At 38.8% G+C, this 20,870-nt stretch overlaps 3 protein-coding genes across 8 annotated transcripts; 1 reads left to right on the top strand and 2 right to left on the bottom strand.

Moving 5' to 3' along the window:
* Positions 1-2,012: 2,012 nt before the first annotated feature.
* slc25a51b (solute carrier family 25 member 51b) lies at positions 2,013-6,162 on the bottom strand. Of its 3 annotated transcripts, none has more exons than XM_028009233.1 (2): positions 5,835-6,162; positions 2,013-3,580 (listed from the first exon to the last, which is right to left on the bottom strand). In XM_028009233.1, exon 2 carries the CDS (start codon positions 3,524-3,526, stop codon positions 2,591-2,593), a length of 936 nt encoding a protein of 311 aa, XP_027865034.1. In that variant the 5' UTR covers positions 3,527-3,580; positions 5,835-6,162; the 3' UTR covers positions 2,013-2,590. The 3 variants fall into 3 exon arrangements, with proteins under 3 accessions (XP_027865034.1, XP_027865036.1, XP_027865035.1); XM_028009235.1 differs by lacking the exon at positions 5,835-6,162 and adding an exon at positions 5,681-5,828; XM_028009234.1 differs by lacking the exon at positions 5,835-6,162 and adding an exon at positions 5,685-5,828.
* Positions 6,163-6,662: 500 nt separating this feature from the next.
* On the top strand, positions 6,663-18,266 carry ints10 (integrator complex subunit 10). Of its 4 annotated transcripts, none has more exons than XM_028009230.1 (19): positions 6,663-7,198; positions 7,280-7,347; positions 7,428-7,531; positions 7,974-8,113; positions 8,201-8,282; positions 8,372-8,512; positions 8,592-8,766; positions 8,946-9,115; positions 9,200-9,339; positions 9,481-9,634; positions 9,762-9,844; positions 10,731-10,886; positions 11,858-11,966; positions 12,743-12,822; positions 12,939-13,101; positions 13,233-13,326; positions 14,166-14,234; positions 14,720-14,882; positions 18,128-18,266. In XM_028009230.1, the coding sequence occupies exons 1-18, from the start codon at positions 7,070-7,072 to the stop codon at positions 14,874-14,876; spliced, it is 2,214 nt and encodes a 737-aa protein (XP_027865031.1). In that variant the 5' UTR covers positions 6,663-7,069; the 3' UTR covers positions 14,877-14,882; positions 18,128-18,266. The 4 variants fall into 4 exon arrangements, with proteins under 4 accessions (XP_027865031.1, XP_027865030.1, XP_027865029.1 ...); XM_028009229.1 differs by lacking the exon at positions 18,128-18,266 and adding an exon at positions 15,014-15,232; XM_028009228.1 differs by lacking the exon at positions 18,128-18,266 and having other exon boundaries at positions 14,720-15,232.
* On the bottom strand, positions 15,386-20,622 carry tlr1 (toll-like receptor 1). Its single transcript, XM_028009227.1, has 2 exons — positions 20,427-20,622; positions 15,386-18,284 (listed from the first exon to the last, which is right to left on the bottom strand). The coding sequence occupies exon 2, from the start codon at positions 18,275-18,277 to the stop codon at positions 15,869-15,871; it is 2,409 nt and encodes an 802-aa protein (XP_027865028.1). The 5' UTR covers positions 18,278-18,284; positions 20,427-20,622; the 3' UTR covers positions 15,386-15,868.
* Between the last annotated feature and the right edge of the window lie 248 nt (positions 20,623-20,870).

Here is a 20,870-nt window from a genome sequence, read left to right as displayed (position 1 = left end):
ACACCCCTGCCACCTCTGGTGTTGCATTCTACAAATCTGACACTCATGGGAGAGTTGTAAAAAGAAAGTTTAAAGAATAAAAGCTGTAAAAAAAAAAGTTCCATATTTAGAAAACAGCACACCCTGCACACAGCCCCACCACTAACCGTGTTAATGTTGCCACTCTGAGTGGCAACATTGTGTTCTTTGAATGCTGTTTCTTCTGCAACTAAAGGGACTCATCAGAATTGCTAAACGAATTGAGCAAAAATACTAGGCGACCCTATAAGACAAGCTTTTAGAGGCTGCTTCAAAAGAAATGGGATTGGGGTATTGTCAGCAGGGTGACTACTGACAATATACAGCCTAAGCTATAGTTGAATGCTGTGTATAGAATAACTGTGTGTTACAATGGCTCAGGGAAAGTCCAGATCTAAATCCAAATGAAAATTAGTGGCAAGGCATGAAAAGTTCAAGTTCACACTCCATCTGAATGAGCCATTTTGCAAACAGAATAAAAGCCTCTAGATGGGAAAAACTGGTAAAAACATAAGGCGACGCAACAAAGGATTGAGACCCACAAAGCCTGAATACAAGTGCATGTTTTAGATTCTTCAAAAAAATATTCCAAATCATGTATTTTCTTTCTACTTCACCATTATGATGTTCGTCACATTAAATCCCATTAAAATAGGGCTACGGTTTTAACAAGAAAGAGAAGGCACGAATACTTTAGGAAGGCACTGTCATGTTCATTTTTTCCCAAGAAAATGTAACAATTTTCTCCTTTGTCCTGAAACACCAAGGCAACAGATTCGTTTTTATTTGTATCAAAGACTTGATTTATCTGCAGTGAATAACTTTACAGTTTGAACGTAACGTACTGACTTTCAGAACAATTACAAGCAAAGTTATTTAAAACTAGCAGGAAGAACTCTTCTGTAAAACTGGAATACAAAAGCCTTTGTTTGAAAGGAGAAAAAAAAACCTCATGTAACCTTGAACATTGAGGGGAGGAGTGAAAGGAGAAGCAAAACATTTGAAAAATTAGGCCAAACGGTCCATTTTACGTGGCAGCTTGAGCTTTTTGTGCCACCGAACATTACCCTCTGCCCCTGTCTTCACTCTCCACCATTAATCTTCAGCCTCTCAAATGTCCAAGCAACATGCCTTTCCTCTTTGGGCTGTCGGGCACGCTCAGAACCGTGGTGTGGTGGCTGAAACTACTCAAGCTTGAAATCTGAGCCCATTATGTCAACAGATGTTACAAACAGGGAGGAGAGCAACCGTGAGAGGAGAATATATCAGCAGGACAAACCAAGGGAGGTTTCAGAATCCAATTGGGGAGAATGGACATTCAATAGTACTTATTTCAATATTTAGCATTACAGAAGGGGTCCAAAACTATTGAAAGGAGCAAAGGTGCACATCAAGATTATTATACTTTCATGTTGCTCACAAAGTCTAAATATAATTTAATTACTTTCACAAAAAAAAATGCAAATATGGGTGTGGATTGTTTAAATTCAAAGAACCTTTGCCGGTGGCACTTCAGAAAACAGGTAAAAACAAACCACAGATTAACTACAGACGCACCAATCAGTCTTAACTTGATCTTTAGCGGTTTCATCATTGAGACCTGACCCGTCCATTGAGTTTGATTTTGTTTTCCCAGAAGACAATCGCAAGTAGGTTTGAATCCAACAGGAAATGAAGGAATGACAAGATTATTGCCATTAATGCCAATAATGGCAATTAATGTTATCTTTGTTTAAAGATAACAAAGATAGCATTTGTTATCTTTAATCAGAATTGTACATCATAGAGTAATTTGCTAGTTAAAGACTGAAAAATCTGATTAGTTTTGATGCACTTAATGAAAAACAATTGGAATATTTTGCCCTGGTGATGACTGATCAGTTGATCAAGAGAAATGGCTGATCAGAACCAGCCAATTGTACTAATTGGTGCATCCCTAGTTGTAACCCTGACATTTTCATATTTTGTGTCTTATTCCAAAAATAAGTGATAAATTTCAAAGGCATTAATAATTTAATATTTTCATCATAAGCTTGTAATAAGCGGCAAGTGAGAAATAAACAGGCAAAAGTCCAAGAATCTCTTGACAAATAGTCTCTGGACATTTCAATGGTCAAAAGCACAAAAGTGTTTAAATGGCAGAAATTTAGCTTGACAGAGAAAGTGCTTTTGGTCGACAGAACAGAGGGATGTCACTTTCAAAACTCCACAGCACACAGCACATACAGAGAAACACATTTTTCTACAAAACAGTGAAGGAAATCAAGTGATGCTGTAAAAATCACTCCTCAGACCAAACAAGGGCTTACCATTTTTACCCTGACACAAATTATGTGAAGGCTAAAGTGTGCATCTTGATTTTATTATGATTACAACATTGAAAAGTAACAATGGCAGGTGGTTATCTTACACTCTTAGCTGGCCCCTCTCTTCTCTCAGTCCTGGAATAACAGAGTCAGACATCAACCACACAGACTTCACGTCGTCAATTCTCTTTCCACACACCTCCCACCTCTTCATGTCGGCGTTCCCTTTGAATACATCTTCTATTTCATCATGTCGATTCCTCCTTTCATAAGAGCTTCAGTAGCAGCTCGTAGGTGGCGTTGATGATCCCCCAGGAGATCAGTGAGCGGTGGTAGTTGAGATGGGCTCCTCTGAAGAGCATGATTACGCTGCCCCCCCTCTCCCTCCACACCGTTAACAGCACCTTCCGGCACGGCTGGAAGGCTCCACCGACTTGAGACTGAGCCCGCGCCTTGACCACGTTTAGCGGGTAAAACATAATTCCGAGAGCTGCTCCCAATACCCCTCCACACACAAAATCATTTACCAAGTGACCTGCCTTGTTATTTGCTTGTGGCAACAGCTCCTTGATGGGCCCCCGCAAGCCAAAGAACAGCACATTGCTGGGACCGTTGCGGAGGAGTACGGGCACGAGGCCGCGGTAACACTCTCGGACACCATACTCGGTCAGAAGTGTCCGGAAGGTGTGCGCTGTGTTGTTGAAGCGCGCATGGTGCCGATGATCCTGCAGGAGAGTCTGAACGCGCTCAAACGGCGTGAGGATGGCTTCTGTGGTTCCCGCCAGCGCCGCGGCAAAGCTTCGTGTGACGAGCTCTGGCACGCCGCTGCCGCAAACGTGCTTTTGTAGTACTCTGGAGAAGTCCTCATACAGGCCAAACATGATGGCCACTGTGGTGCTCTTCTGGAGCAGTGGGGGGAGCAGGCCCCGGTACAGATTCCTCAGCCCATCCCTCTGCAGCTGCTGCACCGCCTCGGTAACCAGCACACCGTGCAGCTGCTGGCGGAACAACACTTTCTGAATTGGGAAGGTCACCAAAATGTTGGTAAAGGCTGCCATGGAGCCACAGACATAGTGCTTTCCATGAGAACCCAACTTGGCGCCGAGAATCCCATCAGGCAACAGGGAGGAGCCTCCTTTTGTCAGGCCAGCCCCGGGTTGAGGTGTTCGGGTCGACTCGGAGTCCATGGTGCTGACAGCCATGAGAGGCTCAGTGCACTGCCTGATCCTCTGGCATCACATCAACTCTGTACAGCACTGAAACAATATGATAGAAACAGACATTACAACATGTTTACAACAAGTACATTTATGTGAAACAACTAAAACATTTTAATTAAACCATTGTTTGTTTTTTTTTACACACAGTATAGCCTCAAACATATGTATTTGACTGGGATTTTATGTCATTAATCACAACAAAGAAGCACACAACCATGATGTATTGTTTTTATTTTGCAATTTTATATTTTCTTTTTAAAATAAAAATCTGAAAAGTGTAGTGTAGATAATGCACTCAGCTCCATTTAATGTCGTACCCATAAATAAAATTCAGGACAACCAGCAGCCCTCACAGGACACCAAATTTGTAAATAGACGATACTGTAAGTATAGCTATTCCGTGAAAACATCAGAGGTTTGTTAGAGAACATCAGTGAACAATAACGAAACCTAAGGAACACAGCGGAACAACTGCGAATAAAGCTGTAGGAAACACAAAGTCTTGCTATAAAACAATTTCCTAAGCTTTGAGCAGCATTAATCATTGAACATGGTGATGACAGCATCATGCTGTGGCAATTTTTTTCACCAAAAGAGGGAGAGAAAAAAAAAGGCATTTTCTGAAATTCATATATTCTGATCCTTCCACTTCAAGCTGCACATTACTTTGTGTAATAAAACAAACCAACAGGCTGCCTAGCATATCCAGTCACACCTGCAATATAAACCAACAAGTTTGTTATATTACAAAAAATGTAAGGAGTATCAACACATTTGCAAGACACCTTTTAAAAAGCTCCGTCTTTACAACATAAACTGGGACAGTATAGACCAACTCTGGAAAAAATTCTCTAACCTGTTTGAAAAACATTTCAACAGTAGTATCGCTTCATTATATTTGAGGTGATTTATTTCACGAGTTTCTTTTTGAATACCTGGTAATAATAAAATAATTTCATGACAACCATGATCAGACAGAAATTAAACTCTCACAACCAGACTAACGCCTGTACAAACAAGCAGCCTCAACAGCCCACTGATAAGGATTATTGCTCAACGGACTGATAAATTAGGGCCAAAGTCATAGGAAGGGGCAGGACAACTGTAAAAGCATCGGCACAAGTACAGAGCTAAAAGCACTGTACATGTACAGTATTAAATGAATCGTTAACAATTAAAACTATTTTTAAACACACTTTTCCTTCTTCCAGAAGCAACAAATCAGCTCCAGTAAATTTAAAAAAAAAAAAAAAACACATTTGAAAATAAATGTCTAGAAAAGTGGTGAATTTAGTTACTTGCTTAAAGCACTTTTTTATGTAGAAAAGTACAAGAGGCAAAATGACGTTAACTTATCTAAAAACAGATTATGAAGACACCCAAATATCAAGTCAAAAATCTTTAGACACAGTTTCAGATCAGAACAGCATGTGGGTACTAGTAACCATGACAGTAGTTTTCACGCAGGTGTTTTACCCTGAAGATTTCTACTTTCCATGAATAAATACAGGCCAATTTTAATTTCAGATCAATAGTTACATGTGCACTGTTGATGCTGCAATTCTTGCTATGCTGCTTTTGAAAAGGATCATCTTTTGTACTTTGAATATCCGAAAATGACCTGTAACTTTGTCACAATTGGCAAAATGCTTCTTTATATGCTTGCTGATTAAAGAATAGAACTACAGGCATTGTGCCAACTGTGGTAAAAAAAATTACACAGAAAACCCGTTTAATATACTGAGACAAACCCACACTCAGATATTGTGTCACACTTGGATCTTTATTCTACACTCTATGCAGAAAGCATTATTCCTCAGGAGTTCACAAACATGTCCAGTCACGCTCGTTTTCCTTTTACGCACGTAGTGAGAACACTGGCCTACCCAAACAGTTACAATAATTCAAAAACACTAGTAACTTTCGTGTGTCTATATGCCAATAATAATAACGAAACTTATAAGCAGCTATCATGCTTATCCCAATAAGCACACAGAAGGCTAGATACTAGCAACATAAGCTAGTTCAACCCTGCTCTTTCTTGCCTCCTCGCATATATTGATTTTCAGTCAATACATACTCAGAAAATATTGGGACAACGCTCAGAAAACAAGCCACAATCCACAGATAAAATACCTGCCTGCTAAGCATGTTAGGTTTGGCACCGTCCAGGTGCCTTTTTGGTCAGGTGCTGATTGACGGCTGCTTTGAAGACTCCAGTAACAGCTTCCCAGTGCCAAGCAGTAAAGTAGCCTCTTCCCGCCAGTTAAGCTTCTAGATGAGTGCTTACCTGCTATGTGCGCTGATCGGCTGCTGCCCTGTACCTGGACAGGTGGGTCGGTTTTGCAAGGTAAACAGGCCAGCGCTCTGTAGGTCGTGTCTGGAGTTACAGCAGAAGTACGTGTCGTGACACCAAGGAAGCTTCTGCGCATGCGCATTGCTACGAAATTGAATCTACCGTTAGGGCTCACACAGATTTAAGATAAAATGTTATACTTTTGAAACTCATTCAATTAAGCTTTTTGACATAGGTAATGAGTACTATGGCTTTATTAATCTATCTACGTGAGTTCGACGCATATATATACATTTTTAGCGCTGTTTGGAGACACTAGCTAACTAGCTGTGCTAACTTGGTTGACCTGCTTGACAGCAGTGTGCCGTAAAGCAAGATTACTGTAACCATAGTAACGTTTCAGCCGTGGCACTGATGGGGTTGTAACTTAAAAAGACACACTTAAGCAGAACTATTGTTTTGTCCATGCCCTCAGAAGGAAAAAGAAAATGGATTAAATTGGTAGTTCTAGTTCAATTGCAGGTATTGTTACTTGGAGATTTGGAGTTCCTAATTTAAAGATCAATTTGTTATTTCAGTTGTTTGCACCATAAATAACTCTTTGTGTGATTTTATATATTAATACCTCGACTTTCTACACTTGTTTTCAAATATTTCTCTATAAATTATTTTATATTCACGTGTGTAAATGTTTTAACTGAAGCCTTTTTGAATCACTTGTACGTTCTGACGTCAAATTATAAAATTGTCAACACAGTCTGCGAATTGGACAGCAGGTGGCGGTGGGACACCTTCAGAATCAATTCCAACTGTCTTTAGACAAATAGAAGAAGATGTTAGCCTTCTTCTATTTAGCTAGGCTAAATCAAAGCTAGCTTTGCTTTGTTTGGCTAACTCACGGTGGTTTTTAATGCTTTATTATTTTCTAAGTGTAGTATTTGCTTTCTATATTTATGCAAGACATATTTATAATTTAGCATTTCTGTATGGCTGGTTATTGCATAGATATCAACTTAAATCGGGTAGCTATAGCTAGCTAAATAACGTTTTTTTTGCTAGTATTTTATTTATATTTTGCAGAGAGCGGCTATATGTCGTTATTAGTCTTTAATACAGCCCTTAATGTATTTGCGCATGTGTAGAATCCATGTGTTACGCCTCAGTCTTGACTGCTGGTGTGGTTTCTTTGTTTATTAGTCTAATTTGATGAAAAATAATAGATTAATAAAATGTCGGCGCAAAAAGACTGTGAGTTTTTGGTTAAAAGAGCCCGGGAGTTGGTTTCTGATGATCCCTGCGCGGCCAAAGCCTGGCTAATAACAGCCAGAACCCTATACCCAACAGATTTCAACATACAGGTAATATTAAGCATCCATTTCTAGCAAAACGTAAATCTCTCATGTTTGCTTAGAAGCTCAGTTCGCTTGCTGTTTTTACAGTACGAAATGTACATCATTGAACGCAATGCAGAGAGGACAGCTTCGGCTGGGAGATTGCTGTATGACATGTGAGTTACAGCACGGGATTCATTTACCACCTTATGTCCAGCCTGTGCTAAAAGTTGCCAACCATATGTTCCCCCAATAGGTTCATAAACTTTCCAGATCAGCCCATTGTGTGGCGTGAGATCAGTGTCATCACAGCTGCCCTCCGCAGTGACTCTCAGGACAAACATGCACAATTTCTAAGAGGTGAGAGAACAATGCCTTGCAACATAGGAATACTTATTGAACTTTTATCACAGCTTGTCACACCACCACAATAAACTGCTTTCATTGGGACTTTTGTGACACACTAACATAAAGTAGTAGATAATTGAAGAGTGGAACGAAAATAATAGATGCTTTTAAGTTTTTCCTTTTTTATATATTTTACACTGAAATACTGAAAAGTGTCCTAAGAACCTATTAAACATTCTATCAGTACTTTATAGAACTGCCTTTTGTGGCATGTGTAGCTTTTGTAGTATTTTGGGAGTAAGTACCTACCAGGTTGTGGAAAGTTGAGGATCCTTTCTGTTCTTCTTTGCAAAATTATTTAAGCTTGTTGTAATTTTTTAAAAAGTTATTTCACAGATTCTTATTAAGATATAGCACTGTTAACCATATGTGTTTGTCTTTTTCCCTCGCCCAGCTCTTTTTGAGACGCTGCCTGGCCGTGTGCAGTGTGAGATGCTGCTGAAAGCCACAGAGCAGTGCTTCAACACCTTGGAGAAGGCAGAGATGCTGCTGCTCCTTCTGAAACGCTTTCCAGAGTCTGTCGTCCAGCACGGGGTGTGTAATAACATCTTCCAGTAACTCTTGATGTTTTGGGATGTGAATCCAGTGTAACCTGTTTAGTGGTCTGCTGTGTGTTGTTAGGTTAATTTAGGAGAGACTTTGTTGGAGGCAGAGGCATCAGAAAATGTGGAGTCTCCTGTCAACTGCTTCAGAAAACTTTTTGGTCAGTTATTGTTATGATTGATATCCATTTAATTCAAGCCTTTTGAGGGAGAAGCATAATTTTTTTAACAGAATTTTCTATTTTTGTAGTATGTGATGTGCTTCCCTTGGTCATAAACAACATGGACATGCGTCTGCCTGCAAGCCTAATGCAGAAATATATCCTGAAAGCAGCTGAATTCTACATCGGTTATGTTGCCCGTGGACCGTCATCTGATGTGCAGTTACAAGGTACACCTTCCTGCCAAAATTGTGCAGGTCTATCATAGTTTCTATGTTCTTACATTTTTATTTGCCTTGTATTCTTTAGGTAGCCAAGATGGTGCAACTCTAAAGTCTCCTGGAGTGTCTCGTGGCTCCCAGCGGTTTGTGATTGATGGCCTGTCTGAGAAATCGTCAGTAGTTGCAGAACCTTGGGAGAGGCTGCTTGATATCGTCACTGTTGTTGGTGCTCGCTGTGAGTGGCAGGGAGACAAAGGACAAAGGTAGACTCTCTTCGACTCACTCAGAGAAAATCATGAAAAATATCCAGTAAATGTCTGATTTATAAAATATTTTACTCTTTTAGAGACTCTTGCGGTGTGTTTGCATGGAAAACAAATTTTGGGATGAAAGTTTTTATGTAACTGATAAAATATGATTTCCTTGTGTCTGTGTGTGCTAGGAGTTATATTGACATGCTGCAAAGAGTGAAAGAGCTGTGTCGCTATCTGCCTGGTCTTGAAGGAGAAACCAGATCCCGCTACTGCAGTCAGGTGGTCATTTGTGCTGCACTCGTCCTTTTCCGCAGTGCCTTCCTCTATGTCTCTGCTGTACAACCGTCACTGTTCCAGGGTCAGTCTCTGTGCTCAAAGCACTTAAAGTTTGCTGTGTTTCTTTATCATCTTATAAGTTTATATGTGCATGTCGTTTTTGAAGGGGTTGGTGCAATGACTTCAGGACCATGGATCCTGGTGGAGGACTTGAGTTCGGTGTACAGTGATGTGGAGGTGGACAGAGCAACGCTGAAGCATGCACATAAGAAACGCAAACTGGCTGACGGGAGAGAGAAAACAATGGTCAGAACAGATTTGAGATTCTCTTAGAAAACAAAGAAAGATTGGTATATTTCTTTAAAATGCTATCTTAGCACTTAAAGGAGCACGTAAACACACTCATGGTGTGATGTCCTCTTTTTTTTTCTGTACAAATTATTGTAGAGCTCCGATGATGAAGAAGGTTTAGGGAAAGGCCGCGGCCGACACATTCTGGTCAACAAGACAGAGATGCCCAACTGGTCAGAAACACTGGAGAGTTTCCGTACAGCGAGGGAAAGTTGGGACCTGCTCCATTCTCACGATGGTCTGGAAGCTGGTAAGCACCACTAATGGATTCCTGTGGTTTTTTTGGGTTCCATAATCTCTTCACCTAGATTGCTCGTAAGATCAAACAGTTGAATCACTATTTGTTTAAATTGACTTTGTTTCTTGATGTCTTTTAGAGTTCAAGAAGATCTGTACGGCATGGAAGACAGAAAGCTGGCTCTGGTTCAGAATTTTCCTCTCTGACATGATTATACACCAGGCAAGGATCTTGCTCAAAACCTTGTACTCTTACTTTGTCAGCTGCTCTGAACTTTCTCGCAGCATATTTGCTTATGATCTTCTGTTACTTTTAAATGAAGATATATTGATTTAATATCAAGATTTCTGCAAGCTCCTAAAAGTCATTAATTCAATAGTTCAATCCATATTTTTGGCCTTCAAAAATATGAAATATTTTTAAATTAAATGTATTTAAGTCTTAATTGTGTGTGCTTGTTTATCATTATACTATACATATATATGATATGTTTATTCTTTGGGGGTGGTTGAGATATGTTCTGGTAGCATTGTTTTGTTGTATAATTTTTTAGTTCTTGCTGAAGAATTTGTTGTTTGCTGCGACAAAACTACAAGTCCCACGATGTAGGGAAGCAATGAACCCTGGAAAAGAACAGTTTACTGACTACTGTAGACATTAAGTCATGAATAAAAAAACACTTGTGACACATGCCAAGGAATCAGTGATTTAACTTTATTAGGGCTTATTTAACTTAAGTAATCAGTGACAAGTTAAATAAATAAATTGTTATTTGGTGATTAAGTTATTATTTTTCAAAATTCCTGTAGGTCTTAATGTAAGTCATAACTGTTTAAAAAGATCTTAGATTCTGAATTTAGCTTGCCATTTGTGTCAGAAATCCTTAGACATATTGAAATTAAGTGAAATTTAACTCACAACTAAGACATATATTTAAATGTTAATATTGTGTATTGACTAGAGCAAATGTAATAAATTATGAGGACTGGTTACACAAAGTAGATAAACATATTTGCTTCATTATATATCTGTTTATCTTTTTCCATGTCTGCCTTAGCAGATTTATTTGTCTGTACTAATTTTGTTTGCATATGGTTGTTGCTCCCAGGGCCATTATCGCAAGGCCGTCTCCAGCCTGCATCAGATGGCGTCAGTGCAGCAGCCTCAGCCTGCACAGCAGAGCCCCACAGGCCAGGCCAGCCTGGAGCACCACAGGGCCCTGATACAGCAGGCATCCTGCCACTATGCACTGGGAGAGTACAGGGTAAACATATGCACACCATTTCACTCTACTAGTGTTTCAGGTGCATGTTGGTAAGCATACATGGGTTAGTACAAAAATTTGACAGAAAATGCATTCAGTCTTCAGTCTTACCATCTTTCAGCACTAAGCTCTGGATGAAAGGTTTTTTTTTTCAGTTTGTATTTAGCTGATTGTGTAACTTCGTGTTTATTAGGGATATTGAGCTAATATGTAACCGGTTTAATGTCACAATAATTCATCAGCAAAGTGCCATGTACTTTGTCCTAGAAAGAAAACTACCAGCATTTGACCTGAAGGTGGCAGTAGAGGTCAAAACTACTTCTTTAAGGTCATGTTTACAAGATTAAATTTTGGTTGAGAAACATACATAATGCACAATTACATTACAAGCGTAACAATAAGAGATTATAATGGGAATTGTCATCCATTTGGTAAAAATTTTCCTGTTGGTGCACTTGGTATCTTTTTTTTGTACGAAAATCTCTGTTTCAACAAACATTTTGGAAGTTAACGTTTTAATTTTTTCAGAGGTCAATAGAACACTATATTTCAAGTAGTTTTTGATTTGTCCACATTTTGTGACCTATTTGAAGTGCAGTCACAAAAGAGAACCAATTTTAGCATTTGAAAGAGCTTGAAAAAGTCAGATATAGGTCTCATTTCCCTGCTGTGTGGATGTAGCCTAAGTGGCTCAGCATATTACTTATGTGCCAAACATGTGTTAATGTCACTTGGGCTTGTACAATAGTATAAAATTATGTGGTGGCAATAATATTAGTAAATTTTGGCGACCTGTTCAAGGTGTATACTGACTCTCGCCTGTTGACTGCTGGACATAGGCACCAGCCCCCCTCGAGCCCCACAAGGATAACCGTGTTATATAATGGATGGATGAAGGAAATTTTTTTTTCGTGTTTAATTTAATGAGCCTTTGCATCTTTATACACATTATGTTGTATTTTGTTGATCAGATGGCCTGTGAAAAGCTCCTAGATGTGGTGAGTGGGCTGGTCCCCCCAAACCAAGAACTGACCAAAGCACCAGAAGATCTGAGCAGAATCAAATCCAAGACCAGGAAAGGTAAGCATTATAGTTTTATCCACATATTCTGTTTATTAGTGGGTTCCAATCTGAATTTCTATTGGAGTTTAGGCCATCGTTTTATTGGTGGAATATTTCTGACTGAAAATAACACAAGTTTTCAGTATTACCACCAATATTTTTAACAAAAACATATACCACAATGTGTTTAAAATGACTTCCTACCCATCCCGTAGCTTACTAAGTCTATTTTTAAAAGAGTAAGGCTTTTTTTGTTTCCAAATCCATGAATATCAGTGGTTTTCACAATTGTTCATGCTATTTTCTGTAAGAATGGATAAAAAGTAACATCTACAGCTAATCTACAGTGTGCGCTGAGAGGATAAGGGATGGTATTAGAGGAAGTTTTAACCTGATGTTTGTAGAACCTTGATATACTTTCATTGTTGTGAAAGTTTATGCCTTGTAAACAACATAGATTACTTCCTTGTTGAAGATGGATTTATGTCCTGAAATGTCTGTTCAAATTCTGTACTACTACAACCATTGGATAAATTAGATTATAGAAAAGTACATTTATTTCAGTAACTCAATTCACTGAGTTATTAGAGCACATTGTACAGATTAATTGTACACACTCATGTTTTAAAGCCTTTGTTTCAGCTTATGAAAACACAACATTTAGGAGTTGAATATTGTATCTCATAAGTAAATTAAAATAATGGTTCTAATGTAGGAAGTGTTAAATATATGATGAAAATGTTTAATTAGTTAATTATTCATCCAAACAATTCTTCTATATCTGCCTAAACTAGGTAATGACCTACGGTTGCTTCCCTGCACCAGCAGAGCTGTGCTACCTTTCTGTCTCCAGCTGATGCTTGCTTGCTTTAAGGTACTTAGTAGAATTAGTAGAATCTTTGAAATGAATTATTTAAATCAGTGACAACCACTGATTTCTTTCAAATGTGATGCTTTGATTCATTTTCTTCTTTTTCTTTGATCGACCAGCTCAGAGCCTTCACAGACAGCCGTGACGACCTGTCTCTCGGCCACGTGGTGGTGCTGCTGCAGCATGACTGGCCACAGGGAGAGATGCTATTCTTAAAGGCTGTTGATAAAATCTGTCAACAAGGGAGTTTCCAATATGAGAACTTCTTCAACTATGTCACCAGTATCCTTATCTGTCACTGCAAACACAATATGGTCAAAGTTGATAAGGACACATTTGCATGGCCTGTTTGCTCATCAGCTTTTCTGTCATGTCCGGTATGTTGGTTTACTTAAACTCATTATTACACTCAGATATCGACATGCTGGAGGAGTTTGCATACTTGCGGACTCCAGAGGGAGGGAGAATTCAGCTGGAGCTGCTTCCTAATCAGGGAATGCTGATTAAGTAAGGGGCAACCATAGGGAAGTTTTCCAGTTTGCATGGTGACTCTCCACTTCCCCTTTCTGTTGTTTTTAAAGAAAGCAGGTTAGCTACATAGACTTGGCCTGTGGGGAAAATTGTTGCTTTGGACTAAATTAACTGTTAATGGAGCCAACTTATAGATAGGAGAACAGTCCCTTGCAAAAATATTCATACACGTTTAACCTTTTCGCGTTTGTTCTCATTAGAACCACAAACTTCACAAAGCTCTATTAGAAGTCTGATAAATACAAGTGGAGTTAAAGAAAATTGTGCTTTTTGGTTTACTTGCAAAATGCTATATGTGGAAGAAAACTAACAGTACACCTCACCCTGCACACACCATTTCCCCAGTGAAATGTGATCATGCTGTTTTTCTTTAGCAGTGAAAGGACAGCTGGTCAAAGGTAATGTGAAGATGTATTGAGCTTAGTACAAGAAGTCCTTAAAGACCTTGCTAGAGTTGGCAAAAGACTTGAGACTCTGGCAGAGTCTCTAGCTCTGCAAAGCTGTTCCAAACTACCCCAAAAGATTTGCTCCAAAGGATTGATCCAGGAAGACTGAATACATCTGCACACCACACTTCCATCATCATTTCCCTACATTTCACAATTATTCAGGTCTATCAGAAACATACATTGATGTCTGAAACAGTAACCTAACAAAATATGAAAATGTTCAGCTGTTGTTAATATTTTTGTAAGTGACTGTATGTGCTAAACTATAAAGCAGTATTTAAACTCTCTCTGGTTCATTGCTGTAGCAGTTGTGGATTCTTAAGTTAACTCTCACTGACAGAGTTGTTGAATGTTGCTGTCCCTCAGGAACCCTAGCCCCGCCCTGGGGGTGGAGTTAAATACCCTTCTGCTCCAAGGGGTGCAGACAATGGACAGGTACCCCAGGCCCCTCTTCCCACAGTCCCCATCCCGCCCACACCAGTCACCCTTTCTCCATTCCCAGCTTTAAGGCTTGTCATCCCCTCCCCAGTTTTAATTTGGGACATTTTGCATCAAGAGTTGATTGTTCTTTGATTTCCTGTTGCTGTTTGTTAATTTAATTCATTTCCCCTCTTTTCTGTGGTCATCAATGTTGTTATCTGAGGATGATGTCTGTTGTATTTGCACAGTCAGTTTAGTTTTTTACAGTCCATAGCAATCTCATCCCATTTGTGGACATGTTTTTATAGCGTTTTTATTTATAATACTCAACATAAGTGGTTTAAAGTAAATTGTCTTATCTGTGTGTGGAAGGAAAGAAGCAACATGATGTTACCATGACTGTGTTTTTGTTGTGTTTGTCATATTAATGCCAGTTTTGTCTATCAGTATATTTTTGACCATGTGTATGTTTATTTTTTTAAATCATTTTCATCCTGCAGACACCACACTGTGACTCGAGGGATTACCAAGGGAGTGAAGGAGGATTTTCGCCTGGCCATGGAGAGGCAGGTGTCACGTTGTGGAGAAAATCTACTCAGTGTGCTTCACCGTTTCTGCATTAATGAGAAAATAATCATCATCCAGTCTCTTCCTTAACACCTGGTCAGAGTCTTTTTTTATTTGCACAAATTTTGTGCAGTTGGACTTATATTAGAACTCAAACAATTGAAATGTTCTCTTCTCAGTCAGTTTGGGATAAATTTGGATGTCCGTTGTGCTTTTGTCATTTTTAGAGAACCGTAATGTCCACAACCTTCCCACATTTTGTGTAGGTGTTGATGTCGAGTAAAGACTCAAATGCTTTTTGATACTCTTTATTGTTTTTATCAGATTGTATGTTTATATTGATGTTGCCATTAAATGTCTGACTGGTTAAAATGCAGATAATACATTATTTCATGTCATGCAAGCATATCTATATAAAAATGTAATTCTTCAACTTGAAAAAAAAAAAGAAGCAGAAAGTAAAACCTGCACATTTTTACCATAGTCTTTCCCAAACTTTTCTACTATAACAAAATAACAGGAAAAGACTTTTCACAATCACAACCAGCAAGCATTTCTATTAAATCAATTAAACAGGGGTGCGAAGGCAACACAGGATTTCTCGTCTGACATTTTCAGGATAAATATGCTTTTCCATTATCACCTGAACACCTCACAGCTGTTTTGATTCATGGCTTTAAGTTTGGTCCTGATGCTCACCTTGGAAAGCACTGTGGTAGTCCAAGTAAATCTTTTTATTACACTGTCCGGTTCACACTTCCTTTAGTGCTCATATGCACTCCGGAAAAGTACGGAATCTGATCAATATATTTTGTAGGACTGGCTAGTATTGAAAAAGAAAACACATTTTGGGGAAACATCTGTAGCTCCATCTCTTTTTCCTTGTACCATTATTTACAAGTTCCTTGAATCAATCTGTTCATCCATCTATTAATTTGTTTGTTCATTTAGTCCCTTTGTTTGTCCAACTTTTTGTTCTTTATGTAGAATTTGACCAAAGTGGATATATTTGCCATACATTTATTGTGGTCTTTTGTATCTTACTGTAACAATCAGCTAAACTCATCTGGGTAATTACAGAGTTACTCTTCTGTTTCTGACACCAGTTTACTTGGCAGGTCAGTCTGCAGAGCAGCCCTCAGATTAGCCCAGAACAGCCTGTGTTTGGCTTTGTCCTGAGGCCATTCCAGGTACGTGTGGCGGTTCATCATAGACTTAAGCTGGTAGTACTTGGATGGGATCAGATACTGGGGCAGAGGCTCAAGCAGCACCAGCACAATGCTGTCCGACCCCTGAGAAAGACGTTGATGGCTGGCAAAGTAAAGCTCATAATGGCACCATTCACTCTTGACAAAGTGAGCGGAGAGCACAAACACTGAGCGGCGACTTTTCTCCACGCATGTGATGATGTTCTCCATAATTGTTTTCCCCGGCACAAAGTCTTTTTCATGGTGGCAGATTCTGAGCCCCCCTGCAGGACCCTCGAGGTTCAAAAGCAGGAAATTCTTCATCCAGTCTGAGTCGTGCTGGCTGTAGGACACAAAAGCATGGAACTCAATACCCACCATGTCTTCGGGTCGAAGCTGCCGCATTCTTGCTCGATGTTTGGCTCTGGTCCACTGCCAGATCATGCCCACGTACCAAGGCACATCCAGACGTTGGCACAGAAAGAAAATTGTAACGATCAGTACCACTGAAGGAACCAGGATGGTGGTTGCCAGAAGGCTGGCGCTACAAGAGATCTCAGGAATCTGGAAGCTTTCTAACGTGGAATTCCTGACTGCTTCAGGGTAGATGCAGTGGTAACTCTCTGGCCAGTTTAACAATTCAAGACCTGAGTGGCCACTCTCATATTCAGTCTGAATGCCAAGACGAATGAAGTGCCTCAGAGGGCAGGTGCAGGTGAATGGGTTGTCACTTGCGTCCAGAATTTTCAGATTAGGGCAGCTTTTCAACTTTATCAGTGAAGGTGCATGGAGGGAGTTTGACTTCAGCAGAAGCTCAGTCATTTTTGGGAAGTCATCACATACCGGCAGGTCACGGAGCCTGTTGGCATTCAGATTCAGAGAAGAGAGATTTTGCAGTTTGAGGATGAACTGTGGTATTACAGAAATTTGGTTGTTCTGTAGGTCCAGTGTTTCTACCCCTATTGGTAGACATTTAAAAACGTTATCTGTTAGACCTCCAGAAGAAAGATTCATAACAGTGATGCTCGGTGGCCACAGACATTCAAGGGAACCGTCATACACAAAGGAGTTGATACTGAGGTCCAGATGTTGCAGAGATTTCATGTACTGCAACCTTTTACTCACTACTTGAAGATTCTTAAGATTATTGCCTACCAGAAAGAGATTTTGTACGTTGCCCAGAGTCTTGCATTCGACTATTTCTTGACCTTCAAATCTGGAGAAGACGGAATCAGACAGCGCGCAGAAAGAGAAGTCCAATTCAAGGATGGGGCTCTGTTTTTTTGGACATGTCATGTGAATCAGTGAAGTCTCTACGATTGCACAGTGCTCTACTGGCAGATTGATGAAAAAGTTGTACAAGGCCTCCTGAGAAAAAAAAAAGGAGGTTACAACTGCTCGTGAGACTTTGAAGGACTGCATTGAAGATGTCTCTGTCAGAGGGGTGTCTATGAATGGGGGGTTATTTATTGCCACATCAGAGGCGCTCAGATGGGCAATGGATGTGTACAGAGTGGCATTTACTACTTGAGTTAAATCGTTCCAATCAATTACAATGTTGTTCATGGAAAGACTGCGAGTGGATATTATGGCTCTTTTACTAAGCTGCATTTTTACATATTGGTAGCCCCCACTTATATTCCTGACTTCGACTTCTACAAAGAATGACAACACATCAGCGAACAATTCATTTTGGGGTATTTCTCTGCCATTTAGATCTAGTTGAATTTTTTCAGCACTAACATCCATTAAGCTGTTTGCTTCATAATCAAGTTCCTCCTCCAGAGAAAGGGTCAAGTAGTATAACGTCACGTTAGCGATGTTCTTGAAATCCCCCAAACTGATGACTTTTGCTCCTAGTGTTAAACTCTCCAGTTTTCTTAGGAAACTGAACTCTCTTCCCAAAGTCATGTTCTCAAACTTGTTCCATGCCATGTTCAGCACTCTGACATTCCCTGTAAATGACAAGTAATGTTGGTCTGACAGGTTCCTCAGCATGTTGTGTGACAAATCCAGATTTTCTAAAAGTGGCGTGTCATGAAACGTCTCTGTGTCAATGAGCTCCAAACCATTCCACGACATGTTCAGGAACCGAAGGAGGGTTGTGTTTTTAAAGTCCCCTTTGTGGAGCTGATGTATATGGTTGCATGACAGGTCAATATATTCTGCATCAAGAGGCAGGTCTGTCGGGACAGAGGAGAGGTTTCTAGAAGATCGGTCTACGATGCTGTCATGGGATGAATTACACATCTGCAGCACCACCAATACGGCCGCTGCCCAGAGGAATGCAGTCGAGGGCCCCATCGCCTGTCTGGAGAAATGGGAGATGTGGATTAATACCACTGTGACAGTGTCCCTGCAACATCTGCTTACTTCACCTTGATTAAAGTTTTTAATGTAGGAGAAATGTTTGATGTATCCTGTTTTTATTTAATGCCTTTTGAAACAAACAAAAAAATACTTCCAACTTGAACTTTTTCAAATATTGTCATGTTACAATTAGTGTATCCCATTGGTTCTCCTGTAGATCAAAACAAAGGTGTCCTTAATTGTGAAGTGGAAGAAAAGTAATTTATGGTCTTAATTATTATTGTTATTCTTGTTTCAGAAAATACTGGAAGGTGCAGTTTGTATACAATCGTGTGCACACGTCTCATCCTATGGAAGTCTGTTTCTCTAACATCATTGGATATGTGAATATGTAATATCAAAATTAACAGTACTGAAAAAATAACAAGCTTACATACCAGAACTCTCAAAACCAAATAGCATAATATTACCCAAGTAAGAGCAGATACTTTGTGATAATATTACTCAAGTAAATGTAAAACAATACTGTGATGATGCATTTAGTCAAGGTTATTTGCTTTGAGACGCAAGCCAAGGTGTCTCTTCTGACGTAAGATTATATGGGATGAATATTTTACCTTTAAATAAACTAAAGTTGGTGTGGATCAGATAATACAACCCTTTAGTATATTTCTTCCAAAACATTACTCAAGTAAATGTAACTAACTAGTTACTACCCAACTTTCACAGACTCTCTCTCTCTCTCTCTCTCTCTCTCTCTCTCTATATATATATATATATATATATATATGTACAGTACAGACCAAAGGTTTGGACACACCTTTTTATTCAATGAGTTTCCTTTATTTTCATGACTATTGACATTGTAGATTCACACTGAAGGCATCAAAACTATGAATAACACATGTGGAAATATGCACTAAACAAAAAAGTGTAAAACAACTGAAAATACCCCTTATATTCTAGTTTCTTCAAAGTAGCAACCTTTTGCTGTGATTACTGCTTTGCACACACTCTGCATTTTCTTGATGAGCTTCAAGAGGTAGTCACCTGAAATGGTTTTCACTTCATAATGTGCCCTGTCAGGTTAATAAGTGGGATTTCTTGCCTTATAAATAGTCATGAAAATAAAGAAAACCCATTGAATTAGAATGTGTGTCCAAACATTTGGTCTGTACTGTATATGATATATATATATATATATATATATATATATATATATGTATATGCACACAAATCTGACTGATACATGGTTTCATTTTAGCAAGATCTAGTAACACTAGAGGACGCTATTGTCTCACCCACAGAAAACTAACACTGTAATGAATAAAAAAGGATCACATCAGTCAAATACACTCAAAGAAATGAATCATTGACTTAACATAATTTTTTATACATAGACTTGTATCAGGGCTATATACTATGATCATTACAGGAATTTATTTGCAGTTATGACATCATAGTAAGTTCTTCTGTAGCAAACATTATTGGTACTGACCAAAATCTTCTAAACCATATAGCTATATATGTAACCATGATTTTCTTCATTCTGAATATACAGTGAATTTTGGATGACAACCCTAAATATACAGTAAGAGCTATAATGGAATGGTTTAGATTATAGCCTGGTGTGTGTTAGAATGACCCAATCAAAATTTAGAACTAAACCCAATTATGAATATGGGACAGGAATAAAAAAAACTGCTGTTCACAGAAGCTCTCTGTCCTGTCCTGTCGCACTGAGCTTGAGCTATTTTACAAAGAAAAATTTGGTAAAAACTTCAGTTTGAATGTATAAAGCCGTTGTAGACATAACACAAAAAACTATAGCTGTAATAGCATTTGAATTTGGTTGAAAGTGTTCATTTTTAGGGTTAAATACACATACATAACACCCTTTTTTAGAATTTTATGTTGCATAAAATTTCACCAAAATGAAGTTTGCTTGTTCCTTGAAAAAGTTCAAAGCATGTGAAAACTTCTGCAATTCACAGTGGTTTAATAATCCTAATCCTTTTCTGTGCGTTTTCAACATCTTCCTGGTAATAAAACTAATATACTAAACAGTTCAAATTAATAGCACTTTATACAACAAGATTCAACAAGCATGTTATTGTAAAAACAGAGGAAAGAGTGCACAAACCTCAGCTAGCTTCAGATGTTTTTTAATCCAAATGTTAGTCACAGAACATTGAATTCTCCAAGATGGGAAAAAAATTGAGTTTTTTTCACAAAATGGGTGGAAAAAACAAAAAATGTTTTCTCAAAAGACAAGCATCAGCTCTGCTGTTGGATTGGCTTCTGCTCCTTATTTGTAAAAGTGTTGCACTAAATAGCCACATTGATGGGAAGCATAAAAACGAAAGCTCCTCTCTAACCAGTTGTGCTTTTTCTCTCACATCCCTTTTTCACTTCCTGTTCTAATTACAGAACAGAGTGACTAAAGAAACTTCTGCCTCTTGACAAGACAGTAAAGATACTGAAATCTGATTATTTTGGTGCTTTTGAACATTCAGTTCTATTTTCTTTAATTATTAAAATAATTCATTTAATATATCTTCTTTCATCATTTTTAATGGTATAAGAT

The sequence above is a fragment of the Xiphophorus couchianus genome, chromosome 23, assembly GCF_001444195.1.
Source record: "Xiphophorus couchianus chromosome 23, X_couchianus-1.0, whole genome shotgun sequence".
NCBI lineage: Eukaryota > Metazoa > Chordata > Actinopteri > Cyprinodontiformes > Poeciliidae > Xiphophorus > Xiphophorus couchianus.
Note: the sequence above shows the minus strand (reverse complement) of the source record. Positions and strands in the feature narration are given on the sequence as shown.